At 42.2% G+C, this 20412-nt stretch overlaps 1 protein-coding gene across 3 annotated transcripts in view; it reads right to left on the minus strand.

Moving 5' to 3' along the window:
• Positions 1 to 11016, minus strand: part of CYP2C14 (minor cytochrome P450) — an 80178-nt gene extending 69162 nt beyond the window's left edge. For 2 of the 3 annotated variants that reach the window (XM_089313396.1, XM_089313397.1), the window contains exons 1-4: positions 10824 to 11016; positions 9494 to 9656; positions 9159 to 9308; positions 2719 to 2879 (exon numbers count right to left, since the gene is read on the minus strand). In XM_089313396.1, coding sequence (XP_089169522.1) covers positions 2719 to 2879; positions 9159 to 9308; positions 9494 to 9656; positions 10824 to 10991 — 642 coding nt within the window. In that variant the 5' untranslated portion in view covers positions 10992 to 11016. 3 annotated transcript variants of the gene reach the window in all.
• Positions 11017 to 20412: the final 9396 nt, after the last annotated feature.

Genomic DNA, 20412 nt, shown 5'->3' on the forward strand with positions numbered 1-20412 from the left:
CCAGCTCCGCAAGGCAGAGGATTAGCCTAGTGAGCCACGGCACTGGCTTGGAAAGAGTTAATTTGAATAAAGAAAGGACAAAGTTTGTAAGATTGACTTCATCCTTATGGCTAGTTTACTCTAGACTGGAATGGAAATGATGGAATGTTTCAAGTAAGTTGAAGAGGGTGTGTGGAAGTCACAGGTTATGAAAGAAAGAAATCTTGGATCTTAATGAGAAAGCCACAGAGACCTAAAGAGTTAAATGTTCTGTAAAATCCTACAGATGCTTTCAAAAATGCTATGTGAAGTAAGCAATTGCCTCTTGTTGAGTTTATAATAAGTTTATAATTTTAAACGTGGCAACTTAAAGTCTTTTGTCATTCACAGTTTTATATATCAGATTTGCTGCTCATAAAACTAAAGTGTTGTTGGTTCTGTGTTTAGCTGTCCTCTTACAGATTCTGATGGACTTTTTCCAGCCATTTCTATTTTATTCAGTACTTTGGGACGGTGATGTAAACAGATGAAGCCAATAATGTATTATAGATACCAACTGAGACAAAGTATGGTTAGCTGAGGTTGCTAAGAGCAGAAAGTAATTCGAATCAATTGGTAAATTAAAAAACAGTTAAAGAGTTTAAAAAGCTAGTATTGAAGCTGCTATTTTTGTTATCTAATGATTGAAACTGCTTTCTAAGTTTTCATTTGATATTGCTATTGTCAGTAAGTGATCTGGGACTGGCACCCCCATTTCTCTATTCTAAGTCCAACTTGTTCTCTCATTTCTCTATTCTCTTTGAGGTAGGAAACTAATTCTATTCTGAAGGACTCTCAAAGGTGCACGATTTGATTTTTAGATTAGAGATGGGACTTGAGCACCCCCTTGACTTGCATCCTCTGGTCTGCTTTAACAAAAACCAGGAGGAAGAGAAAGCCAGGCATCAGAAATGTAAAGATGGGTGGTAGCCTATTAATGGATGTTCTGTACAGTGTTCTGCCCTCAAGGAGACCCAATAGGCCAGTCCACTGCAGTGGCTATCGATCTGGTAAGCCTGGGCTTCAGCAGCAATCAGCTTGTGAAGAGCCCTGGCAGCTCTGCCAGCCGAGAGTTGGATCACTGGAAATGGACCTGCCCTGGAGTCAAAGGACTTCAGGTCAGAGCCACAGGTCTTATTGACTCTAAGCTTAAAAGCCCTTCACTCAGCCCAGCTTCCAAAGTGACCACCACAGCTGAGGGGACGGCCAAGTAGGGTCAGCAACATTATAGGCAGAACTGTAAATTTGCTGTTAGAGATGCCACCTGCCTTTACCTGGCCAGCTCTCCTCCCAGACCAGCTGGGTAATGGAAGTCAACAGGGTGCCTTCCCCAAGGAGGTTCACACCTCCCTTAGGATGTACCCTATGAAGAGATAGGTCTGGGCCTCTTAACTTACAAGGCCTAAAGCCCACCAGATTATTATCAAGCCCCTTCTGTCAGGTTCTATTTGCCTCTCAGTCAGCAAACTTAGTTGTGGCTTACACAGCACCTTTCTTGGGTCCTCTAGTAATGATTCTGTCCTTTGTTCTAGACCCTGTCTAGCCCACTTGGGTCTCATTCCTTTGTAATCATAACCTCTACTCTAAAATCAGTGGCTCTACTCCCAATCTGTGTGTATTGATGGTCCTCTCCTCCACTTAATGTTGTATGATTATTCAGAATTTCTCTACAGACAAAACCCTCTACCTGCAAAAGTTGAGTGGCCTTTCTCCCGGTCTTGGCTGGGATCAGATTTAAACCATATCCATCAAACAATCCTCACAAGGGTCCAAAGACACCACCCCCCTCGTTTCCTCTCCTCTATGAAATCCTTTCATTACCTGGTTAATGCCACTCTTAGGATCATCGGTTGTTATTCTCACCCTGACTTGTATACTACAGTGTCTGTTTAAGTGTTTACAGCAGGTGATAATGGAATGAACCAAGGCCTTCAGCAACCAGGCAGTCAACCAGATGCTTCTCCCTCCATACATGCCTATCCCTGCAGAGCCCCAAGATACCCCCCGAGGGCCCCTGTAAACGATGTCCCCAGTCAGCAGGAAGTAGCCAGAGAGACTCATCATCACCCCCTTTCCTATCATCAAAAGGTCGGGGTGGTAGCTCTGGGATCCACATGGAAGGAAGGCCTATACTTCCGGGAATGGAGAAGTCCCTACCTGTACTTGCGGGGAATAAAAATCCTTGTCAAGGTCCCTGTGGGTGCCTAGAGGTCAACCAATGAGGATCAGACCCGCCTCTACCTTTAACCCCCATGCCCTGAAACTATAAAAGGAGCTCTCCCAATCTCTGACACGCGACTTCCCCAGCCCCCGCTCTGTTGCTCTGTTGGGACCAGAGAACCTCCCCCGGGAGCGGAACCCCAATAAAAGCCTGTGAATTAATTGATTCATCTGCCTGGAAGATTTGTTACACGCTGGACACCTTGCAACAAACATTTGTACTTTTTAGAAACAGTAAAGTCACTAAACAAGTAACTACAGCCTATATAAGAAAAGCATAGAGAAGGGAAAAAGGAGCCACTGGGAAAAATGAAAAGAAAACAAAAAGGAGAAAGAATTAATTTTCAGACAAAATTCTATGGACCATGCTGTGAAGTGAGTGTTTGAACAGTGGAGAGACTACACAACAATGTACAATTCTGAGCTCATCAGCGAAAGGAGGAAAAATGTTTTGTCAGAAACAGAGGACCCTGGTCTCACCTGTAGCCACGGGGAATTCAAAATCCTGAAGTTTTCATTGAATTTTCCCATCAAGTTAAGAAAAGTCTCATCTTTATAATCAAAACGGTTCTGGAAAATCACAGAGCAGATCACGTTGCAGGGAGCAGCACCCAGGATAAAGGTGGGATCGCAGGGTGAGCCTGAAGAATGGGAAACACTTTTAAATACTATCAAAACATCCATACAAGACTTTAGCCTTTGAACTAACAAGCAGAGGTAATTTTAGGATCTAAAATAATATTTACATACAGACTAACTGATCAGCAAAATCTTCAAAGTGCTTAGAACAATAATACTCTTTTTCCATTCCATTCCATTTTCACTTATTTACTGGCTTCTCCAAAAACATCTACTGCCAGAAGGAAGCATCACTGCTTCTGGATTCTGACCCTAGGTCAATGCTATTTTTGGAGGGTAAAATCTTACAGGTCTGAGCCTCAAACTGACAAGGCCTTAAAGCCCACCTGGTAATTTTCAAGTCCTTCCTCCCAGTTTGTACTTGCCTCTCAATGAAAAAACTTGCTCAGGGTTTAGATACTTTTCTTAGGGCCTCTATCCTCAGTTTTTGATCCTGTGAGTTAAACTGCTTGTTAGATTTGTTTTATCCAGGCTTTAAAAATAAATAAATAAATAAAATTCTAGGTGGCCATGCACATGAAACCTCCACTGGAAGCAGTTTCTGCAAGCTGGCACTGCATTCCCCTGGAGAAGATACCTCCTGCTGAGCAGCCACCTTCTGCTGAAGCCCTGTCCTAGCACCTTTTCAGCAGGGAGCAGCCAGAATCGTCTTCCAGTCCCTCCTAACAGATGTTAGAGTTTCAATCTTCAGGAGAGTGCAAATATGAGAAGTCAGATGGGTTAACAGGTTGTCAGGGGATCCCAATGGAATTTGGGGTATAAAATATTTGCTTCCTTCCCAGAACAAACAGGCTGCCCTCCTTCCTTTGGAATCTCCAAATTTACCATGAGAATAGCAAGGGAGCTCTTCCTGAGCTCACAGCTTATTGTGAAAACAAGTTACCTCTCCCACTCTTAGCAGGGCAGACAGGATGGAGAATTGCAAATGAGGTCTTTTGATGTTTTTTGCCCCTGCCTGGTAACTGAATGCCAATCTGATTGTCAAGTTCTTTTTCCTTCAGAAATTGTACTTAAAAAGCCCATTGCCACCTGCCCCTTTGGGTTTATTCTTCTGGAAGTCCCTCTCCATGCTGCTCTGGTTGGAGGCCTTTTACTCTGATAAATACTTTAAATCTAAAAAAAAAACAAGCAAACAAAAAAAAACTTAGAGGCCACTTTTAAAACATCTAATAGGCCGGCACCACGGCTCTCTAGGCTAATCCTCCGCTTGCGGCGCCAGCACACCGGGTTCTAGTCCCAGTTGGGGCGCCGGATTCTGTCCCGGTTGCCCCTCTTCCAGGCCAGCTCTCTGCTGTGGCCAGGGAGTGCAGTGGAGAATGGCCCCAGTACTTGGGCCCTGCACCCCATGGGAGACCAGGAAAAGCACCTGGCTCCCGCCATGGGATCAACACAGTGCGCTGGCCGCAGCGCACCTGCCGTGGCGGCCATTGGAGGGTGAACCAACGGCAAAGGAAGACATTTCTCTCTGTCTCTCTCTCTCACTGTCCATTCTGCCTGTCAAAAAAAAATCTAATAACTCACATTATTAATGTAGAATTATATGTATTCTGAAGACTTAAAGACAGTTAAGTAAGGAAGTAGGAAACTTTTATAAGTATTCAATACTTGAGGAAACTATGTGTGAAAACTACAGACAGGAACACAAAAGAAAGTGAAACAATTCAGGTGTTTGATGGAACAAATGTAGATAGGGAACCATCCATGGAACGTGAAAAGAAACTAGGGCAAATGGACACAAATTATGACAGGTTTGTTTGCCTAAAATTAAAATAAAATTAGAAATTTTCAAATTTAATTGACATGGGCAAACACAGAGGCTACATTGATGAGTGGAGTCCTTTTATTTCTTTGATGTGGAAAGAAAAAAACATTCCTGCCCTAGGAAACATTCATAATCACCAATTGAGCTTACATGAACAAAGTCTATAGCCTTGTACAGGTGTAGATTGTTACTCAACATAACCGTTTACAGAACATTGTGTAACTATCAATCAATTTTTTTTAATGTGACCATCATTTAGGCCAGTTTCATCATTTTACATTGAAGAAAGCAGAAGAAAGTTTGTTTTTGGCTTTTTGTTTCTCTGTTTTGTTTTTCAGTGAGCAACATTTGAATAAAATTGTTATAATCAAAAGCTCAACAAACTTCATATGTTAAAATCCAGAATTCACATCATAGATATAATTAAAGGTGATTTTGAAGTTGGCAGGCATCTCAGTTGGCGCTTCTGGGGAACTTTAAGGGGCCACATTTTGATATATATTTTAGGGGGTCATTTCCAATATTATATGGTGATCACGGAGGGACATTTAATATGTGGAATTTTTAAGAAGGAATTTTTAACATGTGGAATTTTCAGAAATTTTAAAACTAGGCAGCATGGTGGGAGCAGATTTCCTGTGGCTTCTGACCCTATCTCTACCTGCTCCCTCTCCCTCCTCCATCTGAGTTGGTGCTTTCCTGTGCACCCAGCCATGGGAACACAGGGGTCCAAAGCACCTGCCCTGGTGGGGATGCATGCATGGCCTTCGCAGGGAAGGGGCGTGTCACTTTCTTCAACCCTGGTGATGGTCGTGAGGCAGGGGTAGAATGGCACAAGGTGGCCCCAGGCTCAGCACCAAATCTGGGCACTGTGGGCGCCCTGGATCTGGCCTCTCAGCCTCAGTTCTACCACAGGGCCACCCACAGGGAGCTGCGCCTCCAATCGCAACTCGTGCTGGCCCCTCCCTGCATGAGAGTCTGGAGGCCGCACTGCACTGAATTTCCCAAGGCCGTTTCAGCCCACAGCAGCTCGGCAGGAGTGGGAGCACATGCACCGACAGCGCCCAGACTCGCACCGAGCTATCCAAGGCTGGTTCTGCCCGCAGCTGCTCGGCGGGAGCATGAGTGTGTGTGTGGACGGCACACAGATTCACACCAACTTGCAGCTCGCCAGAGGTGCAAGTGTGTGTGTGTGGATGGCCTGCCCTGCCCTGCATGAGCGCTTGGCAGCCCACTCAGGAGGCCAGTGCACTGCTCTGAGAGTTAAGATGGCCACCACAACAGGCTCAAAGCAGGCTGATATCAGTGTGGGGAGAGGAGCCTAGTGTGGTAGTTGACCACTTGGCATGTGGCCAGAGCCACCCCATGCTGGGAGAGAAGAGCAGCTCGCTCGCTATGCAAAGCGAGATTTTTTTCTTTCTTCATCTTTTCTTTTCTTTTGCTGGTAGCTTTCAAAAAGGAAGGCACTGGCTGGGTTTCTTTCATGGTTTCTGGTTTTAAGGACTTTTGGTGTCGTTGTTAGTGCAAAGAGAGATAAAACAGACTTACATGGAGGAAAAACTCCTAAGGATTCTAGAGTGGTTGTAGTGTGTTTCAAAGACAATTTACATGCTTTACTAAGGTTGAGTTTTTAACTAGTACCAGCAGCTAAAAAAAAGTTCTAAAACATTTCTCTTTGCCCCGGGCCTTATTGTACAAGTTTCAATTGCTAATTGCAAGTTGGAGAACTGGTCTGGTTGCTTAGAAATGTGTTAGTGTCAGGGAGGAGGAGCTTCAAACAGGATGGACGCTCTACTTCCCATCATGGAGGGCAAGACTTCTGCCCCAAGATGGCAGCCCCCATGGTCCACCACATGCTATATGCCTGGTTAATAGAGCTATGTATTTTAAATCATATTTTCATTATTTTAGTTTGTTATTTTCACCTTAAGAATGGATCCCCCTTATTCTAGTTTGTTATTTTCACCTCTGGAGTGGGATTAAATCATATTTTCATTATTTTAATCTGTTTTTTTCATCTTCAGAGCAGATCCCCCTTATTCCAGTTTGTTGTTTTCACCTCTAGAGTGGGATTCTAACAGTCTGAAATGGCATTTCTCAGACTGGGTAGTTTATATTTCCTTGGTATGATATATATGCATTAAGCTCTATAATAGGCATAGTAGCACTAAGATGCCAGACTATCGGTTAAGGTAGAAGATCAGAGATATAATGGGGCCAAAGTTTAGCCCTATTTACCTCCTGTTTCCCCTGGTTACAAGGTGATTTAACTATTGGTAGTTCTACATCTGCTCCTTGGGAGACTCCCTTAAAGAGAGACCCTTTGACTAGATGGGATTAAGGAATTATAGCAAATACAATGTATCCATGTAAAATGCTTAAGAATAATTAAGCTCGTGAAGAGCTGTGTCTGTTTTTATTTTCTCAGGTCATACAGAGAGACTGTAAAGCTGTATAGCTCTGCATACAATCTTAGGAACTTACTTCTAAGGGTACAGTTTAAAACTTATTATGAGATTGCAAATCCCCTTGGGCTAGATGCTAATGGTAATATCTTAAGTTTTAAAGTGATCATGTCAATAGGATCAAGTGTTAACTACTAATAGTAAATAAAATTAAAGAGGAGCAAATGCTCCAACATGGAAAGGAGGCTGTACAACAGAATCATGGAGTGGCAATTGCTTTAAGTGGCACTCAGTGACCTCAAAATCAGCCCTAAAGGCATTCTGGTCTGACTAAAAAGCCCACAAGAGCATTTCAGGCATGGAAAGCCAGGACACTTGTGCAAAAAGGTGTCCCTGTGTGGAGAACCTCCCTGGGTGAGACCCCAGTGGAGAAGAGTGACCATCAAAGAAGGATGTACTTTTCTCCAGAGGGAGGAAAGAACTTCCACTTTGCATATGGCTTTGTCTGAATAATGATGGAGTTTGCGGAACTCAAAAGGCTTCCATAGCCTAGGTAGCTCATATAAAGAGCCTCGGGTGATCACTGACATCAGACATAAGAGTGTTAATTGTAAATTAATCATAGGAGTCACTGTGTACTAACTTCCCATGTAGGACCTCTGTTCTCAGAAGAACTACAGTATTAACATTAATGGTAAAACTTGATCCCAAAGATTTACTTTGTTCTATTGTGTGATATTATGCATCATAATATCACATAACTTAGCTATGTCTAAGTGTCAAGATCCACTGCCTGTATTCTTAGGTGTTTCTTTAAAGTTTATTAAGTGCCTCAAATGTAAAATCTTGGATACATGTCTCTCTGTAAAATTCCTATCCCATATGTTTTAACATAGGGTCATATATTTAAAGGCAGCCAAGGAGATTCCTGAGAATGGCAAAATTCTGTGTACGATGGATTCCAAGATTTGCTTTCCAAGCTTTTTTTTTTTTTTTTTTTTGACAGGCAGAGTGGACAGTGAGAGAGAGAGACAGAGAGAAAGGTCTTCCTTTTTGCCGTTGGTTCACCCTCCAATGGCCGCCGCGGCTGGCGCGCTGCGGCCGGCGCACCGCGCTGATCCGATGGCAGGAGCCAGGAGCCAGGTGCTTTTCCTGGTCTCCCATGGGGTGCAGGGCCCAAGCACCTGGGCCATCCTCCACTGCACTCCCTGGCCACAGCAGAGGGCTGGCCTGGAAGAGGGGCAACCGGGACAGAATCCGGCGCCCCAACCGGGACTAGAACCCGGTGTGCCGGCGCCGCAAGGCGGAGGATTAGCCTAGTGAGCCGCGGCGCCGGCCGCTTTCCAAGCTTTTATGTATAGCTTTAAAGATGCCCTGATGCAGACTCCGTACTGAAAAGGGTAGCTGCAAAAGTTGTTCCAGAAAACTAAGGAGCTTCTAACTAAAGCTCCGGTATTGGGAACTGCTGATGACAGGATTCTGTGGAAGTTGGATTCCAAGATTTGGATTCCAAACTGTTGTATATAGCTATAAAGAGGCCCTAATGCTGACTCTGTACTGAAAAGGGTAGCTACAAAAGTTATTATGGATTCCAGGATTTGGATTTCAAGCCTTGTGTTTGCTTAAAAGCTACTACTGTTATGGCCACCTATGCCACTGTTGCAGCTGTTGCCTAAATAAAAACCATGACCCATCTGCCTACAGCTCTGAGGGCATTCTTTCATTTCCCAGCCTTGAGTGTCTCAGTGACCCCAATGCCCACACATGGGTCCGACACAAGGGCATGCTATGGACACAATATTTGCTATCTCTAAGAATGAGAGAAGACATCTGACCCTGGATCTACAACAATGCCAAATGCCAACTTTTCATAAAATGTAGAAAATAAAGAACATTGATAATATGAAAATTAAAAGGTAGAATATAAGGAAAGCTGAAAACCAAGCCAACTTAAAATAGAGATGTGGAAATAAAGAGTTAAATCATTCTATATATTGCTCTTAGTGTTTTTGCAAGATTTAGCTATAATATATATTTGTTCAAATTACATAAAAAATAGAGTAATCATCACTAGAGAAAAGGCCACAGTCTTAAGGACATATAAAGTCACCCACCATTGGTTTTTCTCAGCTCCTCCACCAGGCAGCGGGCCTCCTCTTGAACACGGTCCTCAATGCTCCTCTTCCCCATTCCGAAATTCCTCAGGGTCATGAGCGAGAAGCGCCGGATCTCCTTCCATCTCTTTCCATTGCTGAAAATGACTCCTAATAGAAGGAGAAATGGAAACTAAAGGAGGTTCCCAGGCAAGGAAAGGGAGCTGACACAGGCAAGCCTGTGGACTGGCCCAGCTGTGCAGAAGGAGACATTCACATTTCTGCTCCCCACCCCTTTCCACCATCACTGACAAACACACACATGCACATGTACACACATGCATGCAAACACTGACCAAATCCTTTATTAACTTTTTTATTTATTGGTGAAAGGTTTCTTCCAGAAAACTCCTCTCCCAGATCAACCAAGGCTTCCTTCACTGCTTCATATCCATACATCACCACAGTGGGCTTCATGCCCATATATACAGTGAACACATTGCCATAGACTTTTGACAGCTGGAAAGAAAAAAGAAAATGCAATATTAGCAAAAGAAATCTCATTTGGTCTACACAGTGTTCGTCACTCAGACTGGTGTAAACATCATATTGGTGATATTTTTGTTCTGCCAAGTACAACATCAAACATTTCTGGATGTTAGATATAAATATGGTGATTATCGCTATAGCTACTCAAATGGTGACTCATAACAGCCAGGCTATTGCAGGGAAAATTTGCATGCAAATTATCACAACTAGTCAATACATCTAGCAAGGCTTATTTACCCTGTTCTACAGATAAAGAGACTAAAATTTACAAAATTTCTAATCTTTGTCTCATGACTAAGAAATAGAAGACCCAAATTTAAATTGTGCTTTGTCAGACACTAATGCCTGAGCACTTTGTCAGAACTCAGTGTTCAAACCTAGATTAACACCCAACTGTCAAATGACACTGCTTCAGATCACCTACAAAGCCCTCCCAGGGGGACCAGAGTAGTGATAAATATTAGATGTTTCCATTTTATAGCCACCCAAATAATCCAAATGCCTAGCCCAGTTTAAGATCTGCAAGTATTATTAACACAGAAAGAGTGGCCACCACAGAGGCAGGGCAAAGACACACAGATCTCATGGAAAGATAATTCAATCCATGTTGTGCATTCACAGTCACAACCAGCAGCTGTGTAAAGACCAAAAGGATTCTATCACCACCGAGCCAACCTAAGTCATTCTTTCTTTCACTGACTTGAATTTTTTGTAGAACCATAGATATTTTCTTGATGACAGCAATAATTTGCTTCCTGTGGTTTAATTCTCTTGGTTTATCTGAATAAAATGCACACTAAACAACTTCTTTAATAAAAAGAGTAATCACATAATACTCCATTACCCTTGACTTTTAGGCAAAAAAAATCATTTCTGAAATGACTGTGAAACAAAGAAAGGCAATATCATCTTACTATTTTGACTCACTTTACAACTTAACTATTCCTATACTAGAAAAATGCTTTACTTCATTCAACTATTTCTGACAATGACACATCAAAAATTGTAATACCAAGGGAATGCATCTTTAAATAAAACATTTTAGTAACTTACCTCCCGAAATACATTATATCTTTAAAATCTAAGTTTACTTATTTACCCTTTATAAACCACTAGAGCATCATAATGTATACTTACATTCTGTAAGGATTTGCTGATGTCTTTAAAATCTATCTGCAGGATATTTCCGAGAATTGGCAAAGGAGTGGGTCCAGGAGGGAGCTTCCCTCCCCCATGGCTCTGTTTCCAGAGTGAAAGGAGAAGCAAACAGGAGAGACAGAGCACCAGCACCACCACGGGATCCATCGGAGCCTTCTCTTCTTCCTGAGACAACCGAGAGCTGGAAACCTCAGGCTTTTATAACACCCCCTGCTGATGAGGTGTACCTTTGATCTACAAAAGTAACCAATGACCTGATGTACTTTTATATCTCTTTTGGGTGAGGTTTGGCCCACAGATAAAGACAAAAATATAGTGTTCCCTGTTATTTTGCTTTCCATTGATTCCCCATCTCTGTTCCAACTCAGAAGTTCTGGCCTACCTACACAGAATTTGAGTGTGACCTGCACTGCCAGCAGGGGAAGGTTGTCCACTTAATCCCATGCAATGACAGCACATTGCATGCTTCCCATCAGCCCCCTGCCAAGGGCTCCCAGGAACAGTAGGGAGGAAGTGCCATCTTAAAAAGTACATACAAGCTTCGATGGTGAGGGGAGTATATCTGAGGCATAAATCCATGGTTACCACTGATTTGAATCTGGCCTGGAGGATCAGCCGGGGGCACATTTCCACTTAAGACTCTGAAGCACGCCCCTCCTCTCTCTATCACTGGTGCCTGTACTCAAACCACCAAGTGCTGCACTCAACTGAGAAGGGCCAGGGAAATGTGACTTCCTTCACCTCTCAGTCATCTCCAGACAAGGCTGTTTCTGTTATTTTTTGGTCTGTCACTGTCACAAATTAAACATGAAATATGGACAGCAAGGAAACAAAATTATAGACACAGCAAAAGTTGTGGATGCAATATAGTATGGGAGATAGGAAAAAATCATTAATCTGACCCACAGGAAAGAAAGACCACAACATGCAGAACTGAACAGGAGGTGACACTGAGTTTTCATGAGGATCTAAATATCACCTAAGTCATAAACATTATAGATCACTGAAGACAATGTTTATACAGAGGCATGTTGATTTTAAGATGCCATCATAGTTTTTGCACTTACTAATACAGTTTTTCTAAGCTCTTGTAAGAAAAATTAAGTCTTCCAAGACTTAGCTACACAACATTTTATTGCTCAGGGTTACAGAGGTTCTGAAATTTATACAGAATTCACAACCATCATATCCACTGGAGTCTATCAACTTTGCTAAAGATAAAAATTATTCCTACTTGTGGAATGAGGTAGTTCAACTTCAGAGTCAGTCTCCTGGCCGAGGACCCATAAACAATGCAAGGTGGAACTCAGGCTGGAGCCCCAGCACCACATGTCTTGCCCTCTTCTATTGAGCAAAACATTCAGTTCAACTGGGTTCACCAACATTTTGACTGTGTGCCGTGAGTCAATATGTTATGATTAAAGTAACTAGCAAATAAATTTAGTTAATAATTACAGCAGCAATGCCTTGAAACTGGGGTCAAAAGAGTTTTTGGTGCACCTTTGAAACTTGAATGACTCCATGCCTTGATAAATACAGTGCAAAGTAAATTCATAGACTTTATCTTTAGAAAGTACTTTTAGAGTCACAGAAATGTTAAGTAGAAAGTACAAAGTACCAACATGTATCCTCCACACATCCACACACAGCCTCTCCCACAATCAATAAGCACAGTCAGTACAGTTCATTAGTTAAAATTTAAAAAACTGGGACCAGTGATGAGGTATACCAGGTAGGGCCTGTGACGTCGGAATCCATTTGGGCACCAGTTCATATCCCAGCTACTCTCTGATCCAGCTCCCTGCTGATGGCCTGAGAAAAACAGGGGAGGATGGTCCAGGTGTCTGGACCCCTGCCACCCATGTGGAGGACTCAGATGAGACTCCTGGTTCCTGGCTTTGGCCTGGCCCAGTACTGGCCATTGCAGCCATCTGGCAAGTGAACCAGTATATGGAAGATCTCTCTCTGTAACTCTAACTTTCAAAACAGATAAATACGGCTTAATAACTCATTTCTTTTTTATTTTTTTAAAGATTTATTTATTTTTTTTGAAAGTCACAGTTACACAGAGAGGGGAGGCAGAGAGAGAGGTCTTCCATCTGATGGTTCACTCCTCAATTGGCCGCCACGGCCGGAGCTGTGCTGATCCAAAGCTAGGAGCCAGGAACTTCTTCCGGGTCTCTCACATGGGTGCAGGGGTCCAAGGACTTGGCCATCTTCTACTGCTTTCCCAGGCCATAGCAGAGAGCTGGATCAGAAGAGGAGCAGCCAGGACTAGAACCGGCATCCATATGGGATGCTGGTGCTTCAGGTCAGGGCGTTAACCCACTACACCACAGCACCGGCCCCGTACTCATTTCTTTTTTAAAAAGATTTGTTTGTTTATATGAAAGGCAGAGACAGAGAGAAAGAGAGAGATGAGGGGGAGAGAGAGAGAGAGAGAGGGAATCTGTCCAAAGGTTCTCACTCCAAATAGCTGCAACAGCGAGGTCTGCCAGGAGTATCTGGTCTCCCATATGAGTGGCAGAAACCCAAGTACTTGCGCCACCTTCCACTGTTTTCCCAGGTGCACTGGTAGGAAGCTGGATCAGAAGTAGAGTGGCTGGGATAGGATGCCAGCATCACAAGTGGTGGCTTAACCTGTTGTGCCATAATACTGGCACCAACAATGCATTCCTTTTTAACACTAAATAATATTTAAATAATTTTCAATTGTATGGATGTAATATAGGTTGCTTATCCACTCAGTTATTGCAGAACCTCTCGATGGCTCACAATTTTTTAAAATGATGAATAAAATAGCTCTAAACATCCTTGGACAGGTTTTTGTATAGGTACAAGTTTTCAACTCATCTGGATAAATACCAAGCACTGTAATTGCTGGGTGACATGAAAAGTGTAAGTTAGTTTTATAAAAAAAATGGCAAACTTTCTTCCAAATGTCTACTTTTTGCACTCCCACTAGCAATGATTAATAGTTTGCAGAACTCCCTATCCTTGTCAGCATTCACTTTTATCCATCCATCTTTAGGATTTAGCCATTGTATAAGATGTACACCATCATCTTATTGTTGTCTCAGTTTACAATTCCCTAATGATGTGTGATTTTGCAGATTTTTCAAACATTTGTTTGCCACCTGTGTGTCATGTTGGATGAGGTATCTAGTCAAATATGTCACCTGGTTTTTTAGTCATGCTGTCCCATTGTCTCATTGTTGAGTATTAAGTTCTTTGTATATTTGGAACAACAGTCCTTTTATCATATATGTATTTTGTAAACATTTCTCATTCTCTTGCCTCCATTCCTAATTTTCAGAGAGCTTTTATCATGTCAAATGCTTTTTCTGCTGTTGATATGACCATGTGAATTCCTTACTAAGCTGATGTGATGGAATGCATTCATTGATTTCCCAACATTGAACCACTTGAGCTATCTGAAATAAATCACCCCTGGTCATGTACTGTAATTGTTTTCAGGTACTGTTGGATGTACTTATGTTTTGTTGAGGACTTCTGCGTCTGGTTTCATTAGATTTATTTTAGTTTTCCTTTCTTAAAACATCTTTGCCTTGTTTCAGTAGTACTGTAAGCCTGGCCTACAGAATGATCGAGAAAGATTTTTCTTACCTACTACCTTTTTGAAGAGATATAGAGAATTGGTATAATCTTCATTCAATGTTTAGTAGAATTCACTAGTGATCCCATCTGTGTTTGATGCTTTTTGTGTTGCATGTTACTAACTATTGATTAAAATTCCCTGAAAAATAAAGGCCTATTCAAATTTTCTATTTTTTCTTATGTGAATTTTGGCAGATAGTATCTTTAAGAAATTGATACATTTCATTTAAGTATCAAATTCTAGGCATAGAATTGTTCAGAAAACTTCTTTTTTTAAAAGATTTATTTATTGGGGCCAGTGCTGTGTCACAGGTTAAGCCTCTGCCTGGCGCAGGCATCCCTTGTAGCTGCCATTTTGTGTACTGGCTGCTCCTCTTCTGATCCAACTCTTTGCTGTGGCCTGGGAAAGCAGTGGAAGAAGGCACAAGCACTTGGGCCCCTGCACTGACATGGGAGATTCAGAAGAAGCTCCTGGCTCATGGCTTCAGATTGGCCCAGCTTTGGCTGTTGTAACCACTTGGGGAGAAAACCAGCAGATGGAAGACCTCTCTTTCTCTCCCTCTCACGGTCTGTAACTCTACCTCTCAAATAAATAAGTTTTTAAAAAAGAATGAATTATTTTTGATAGGCAGAGTTACAGAGACAGAAGGACAGAAATAGATCTTCCATTCACTGGTTCACTCCCCAAAAGGCTGCAATGGCAAGGCTGGGCCAGACTGATGCTAGAAGCTTGAAGCTTCATCCGGGTCTCCCACAAGGGTGGCAGGTGCTCAAGGACTTGGGCCATCTTCCACTGCTTTCCCAAGGGCATTAGCAGGGACCTGAATCAGAAGTGGAGCAGCCAGAACTCATGAACTGCTGCCCATGTGGAATTAGCACTACAGGTGACAGCTTAATCCACTGTGCCACAGCACCAGCCCACATAACATTTTTTTTTTTTTTTTTTTTGACAGGCAGAGTGGACAGTGAGAGAGAGAGACAGAGAGAGAGAAAGGTCTTCCTTTGCCGCTGGTTCACCCTCCAATGGCCGCCGCTGCAGCCGGCGCACCGCGCTGATCCTGGCAGGAGCCAGGAGCCAGGTGCTTTTCCTGGTCTCCCATGGGGTGCAGGGCCCAAGCACCTGGGCCATCCTCCACTGCACTCCCTGGCCATAGCAGAGAGCTGGCCTGGAAGAGGGGCAACCGGGACAGAATCCGGCGCCCCAACTGGGACTAGAACCCGGTGTGCCGGCGCCGCAAGGTGGAGGATTAGCCTATTGAGCCACGGCGCCGGCTTCACATAACATTTTTTATTACCCTTTTACTATCTTCCTGTTAGTAGTGATGGTTCCTCTTTCAATTCTGACTTAGTAAAATATGGCTTCTCTCTTTGTTAATAAGACTGGCTAAAGGCTTATTAATAGTATTTTTTTTTTTTTTTGGACAGGCAGAGTTAGACAGTGAGAGATAGAGAGAAAGGTCTTCCTTTCGTTGGTTCACCCCCTAAATGGCCGCTACCGCCCGGCACTGGGCCAATCCGAAGCCAGGAGCCAGGTACTTCTCCTGGTCTCCCAGGCAGGTGCAGGGCCCAAAGACCTGGGCCATCCTCCACTGCCTTCCCGGGACACAGCAGAGAGCTGGACTGGAAGAGGAGCAATCAGAACAGAACCAGTGCACTAACCGGGACTAGAATCTGGAGTGTTGGTGCCGCAGGCAGAGATTTAGCCTATTGAGCAATGGCGCTGGCCTATTAATTGTATTTTCAAAGAACCACAGTTCCCTTTTTTTTTTAGGTTTTTTAACACCTTTATTAAGGTATAATTGATATACCAAAAATGCACATATTCAGTATATACAATTTGAAGGGCTTGGACATATGCACGTACCTGTGAAATGATCACAATCAAGGTAATGAACATGTCTACCACCTCCAAACATTTCTCTGTGCAATTTTGCTTGTTTTTGTGTTAATAATACTCATACCATGAGCTCTACCTGCTTAACAAACTTTTAATTGCACACTACAGTATTAAAGAATCACAGCTTCTATTTTCATTGAGTGTCTCTATTGACTTCCTGCTTTCAAATTTATTGACTTCTGCTCTGGTTTTAATTGTTTCTTTTCATTGTTTCTTCTCTTCTACTTATTTCGAGTGTAATTTGTTCTTTTTTCTCGAATTTCCTAAAGTGAATGTATAAGTTACTGCTTTTTTACCTTTCTTCTATAGCATATGCATTGAATGCTATAATTTCAACTAAGAACTGCTTTTATTGCATCTCACAAATTTTTTAATTTTATTTAATGAATATAAATTTCCAAAGTACAGCTTATGGATTACAATGGCTTTTCTCCCCCATAACTTCCCTCCCACTCACAACCCTCCCCTCTCCTCATCCCTCTCCTATTCCATTCACATCAAGATTCATTTTCAATTCTCTTTATATACAGAAGATCAATTTAGCATATATTAAGTAAAGCGTTCAACAGTTTGCAACCACATAGAAACACAAAGTGAAAAATACTGTTTGAGTAATAGATATAGCACTAAATCACAATGTACAGCACATTAAGGACAGAGATCCTACATGAGGAGTAAGTGCACAGTGACTCCTGTTGTTGACTTAACAAATTGACACTCTTGTTTATGGCATCAGTAATCACCCTAGGCTCTTGTCATGAGTTGCCAAGGCTATGGAAGCCTTTTGAGTTAGCCGACTTCGATCTTATTCCGACAGGGTCATAGTCAAAGTGGAAGTTCTCTCCTCCCTTGATGACCTGTTCTTTCCACTGGGATCTCACTCACAGAGATCTTTCATTTAGGTGGTTTTTCTTGTTTGTTGTTTTTTTTTTTTTTTTTTTTTTTTTTTTTTTTTTGCCAGTGTCTTGGCTTTCCATGCCAGAAATACTCTCATGGGCTCTTCAGCCAGATCTGAATGCCTTAAGGGCTGATTCTGAGGCCAGAGTGCTGTTTAGGACATCTGCCAGTCTATGAGTCTACTGTGTATCCCGCTTCCCATGTTGGATCGTTCTCTCCCTTTTTTATTCTATCAGTTAGTATTAGCAGACACTAGCCTTGTTTATGTGCTTCCTTTGACTCTTAGTCCTTTCATTATGATCAACTGTGAACAGAAATTGATCACTGGGACTAGTGAGATGGCATTGGTATATGCCACTGTGATGGGATTGAATTGGAATCCCCTGGCACATTTCTAACTCTACTATTTGGGGCAAGTCCGATTGAGCATGTCCCAAACTGTACATCTCTTCCTTCTCTTATTCCCACTCTTATATTCAACAGGGATCACTTTTCAGTTAAGTTTCAACACTTAAGAATAATTGTGTATTAATTACAGAGTTCAACCAATAGTATTAAGTAGAACAAAAAAATACTGAAGGGCCGGCACTGTGGCTCACTAGGCTAATCCTCCGCCTAGCGGCGCCGGCACACCGGGTTCTAGTCCCGGTCGGGGCGCCGGATTCTGTCCCGGTTGCCCCTCTTCCAGGCCAGCCCTCTGCTGTGGCCAGGGAGTGCAGTGGAGGATGGCCCAGGTGCTTGGGCCCTGCACCCCATGGGAGACCAGGAGAAGCACCTGGCTCCTGCCATCGGATCAGCGCGGTGCGCCGGCCGCAGTGCGCCGGCCGTGGCGGCCATTGGAGGGTGAACCAAGGGCAAAGGAAGACCTTTCTCTCTGTCTCACTCTCTCTCACTGTCCACTCTGCCTGTAAAAAAAAAAAAAAAAAAAAAAAAAAAAAAAAAAAAAAAAACAACACTGAAAGGGCTAAAGTATTAAATTTCAAAAAGCTTTTGTTTTATTTAACTTAAAAGTTAAGCTTGTTGATATTTCTTCTTTGATTCCTGTGTTATCTAAAAGTGTATTGTTGGGACCAGCGCTGTGGTACAGCAGGTTAATGCCCCAACCTGAAGTGCCAGCATCCCATATGGGCACCGGTTTGAGACCCCACTGCTCCACTTCTAATCCAGCTCTTTGCTATGGCCTGGGAAAGCAGTGGAAGATGGACCAAGTCCTTGGGCCTCTGCACCCGGGTGGGAGACCCAGAAGAAGCTCCTGGCTCCTGGCTTTGGATCAGTGCAGCCCTGGCCGTTGTGGCCAATAGGAGAGTGAACCAGCGGATGGAAGATCTCTCTTTCTCTCTCTCTCTCTCTCTCTCTCTCTCTCTCTCTGCCTCTCCTCTCTCTGTGTAACTCTGACTTTAAAATAAATATTTTTTAAAAAGTGTATTGTTTAATCTCTAAGTATTTGGTAATATTCCAGCTATCCATCTGCTACTGATTTCAAGTTTAATTCCATTGTGGTCTTACAGCAGACACTACAGGATTTGTATCCTTTCTAACTAGTTAAGTTATGGCCTATGGCCTTGCATGTGGTCCATATGGTGAATGTTCCATTAAAGCTAGAGGAGAAAGTGTATTCTCTTTTTGTTGGGTCAAGTACTCTATAAATGTCAAATTAGACTCTTGTTTGTGCTGTTCAGTTGAACTTTGTATTCATTGATTTTTGCCATCTGGATCTAACCAATCTCAGAAGAATCAACACTGCAGCTGTAATATTGGATGTATCTATTTCTTCTCACAGTTCCATGAGTTAATACTTGATGTCTCTTGTGAGTTGTACATGCTTTAAGGGCTGTTAAGGCTTCTTGGAAAAACTGAACTCCTTACCATTACGTGACATTCATCTTTAAGAATTTTTCTTGCTTTGGAGATCATTTTGTCTGAAACTAATATAGAAACTACAGCTTTCTTTTGATTAGTGTTAGTCTCTATTCTGTTACTTTTCATCTATGTGGTTTTATTTCAAGTGAGTATATTGTGGACAAAATAAAATCTTTATGCACTCTGATAGACTTTTGATATATTTAGTGATATTTGAATCGATCTTAATGTAGTTAGATTAATGTCTAACGCACTTGCTTTTCCCTATTCACTGCTCTTGTTCTTTGTTTCTATTTTTGCCTTTTACACTTTTTCTGTCTTTGATAGTTTTCTTAAGATTTATTTATTTATTTATTTGAAAGTCAGAGTTACCTAGAGAAAGAGGGAGAGACAGAGAGATCTTCCATCTGCTGGTTCATTCCCCAAATGGTTGCAATGGCTGAAGCTGGGCCAATCCAAAGCTAGGAGCTAGGCGCTTCTTCCAGGTCTCCCACTTGGGTGCATAGGCCCAAGCACTTGGGCCATCCTCTGCTTTCCCAGGCATATTAGGAGGGAGCTAGATCAGAATTGGAGCACCTAGGAGTCAAACTGGTACTCATATGGGATGCTGGCACTGCAGGCAGCAACTTTAGCCACTACACCACAGCTCCAGCCCCCACCTTTGATAGTTTGAACAGAGCATGTCTTATGATTCCATTGTCTCTTCTTCCTGAACATATTGCTTATTATTTATTTGCTTTTGTAATATCCTCCACAAAGTTTGCAATACGTATTTACAATAAACAAACAAAAAAACAATATATATAAAGCTAAGCTGACATCTTGTGATGTGATTGTTATCTATAACCCTTGTTTATACTCCTGTGGAACAATGGTCTACCACCTTTTACTTGCAGAGCTCTTTGTTTAGAGGAGCATTGAGCCTGTGATTATAAAATAAATGGAAAGTGTGTTATCACAAAAAATTAAAAGAAAAAAAAGAAAGAGAAGAAGGAAGAGAGAGGGAAGGAGCGGGGGCGAAAGGAGGAAAGCATATTCGTGGAATCACATCTGTGAAATTCATGGAATCTGTTCTCTAATATATTCATAAACAAATAAATGTAACAAAAATTTACCAAACTGTATCCTGAAAATATGTACAAATATTACATGTCAATAAAAATGTGGTTCTAAAAAATAAGTTATGTCAAGAATGTAAAAATTAAAATAAAATAAATAAACCCAAGTCCACTTTCAAATGATACCATACTGCTTCATGGATAGTGTGCCTACTAGAAAGAACTTATTCCTAGCTAC

Source organism: Oryctolagus cuniculus, chromosome 15 (genome assembly GCF_051225735.1).
Source record: "Oryctolagus cuniculus isolate XC-2025 breed Fujian yellow rabbit chromosome 15, ASM5122573v1, whole genome shotgun sequence".
NCBI lineage: Eukaryota > Metazoa > Chordata > Mammalia > Lagomorpha > Leporidae > Oryctolagus > Oryctolagus cuniculus.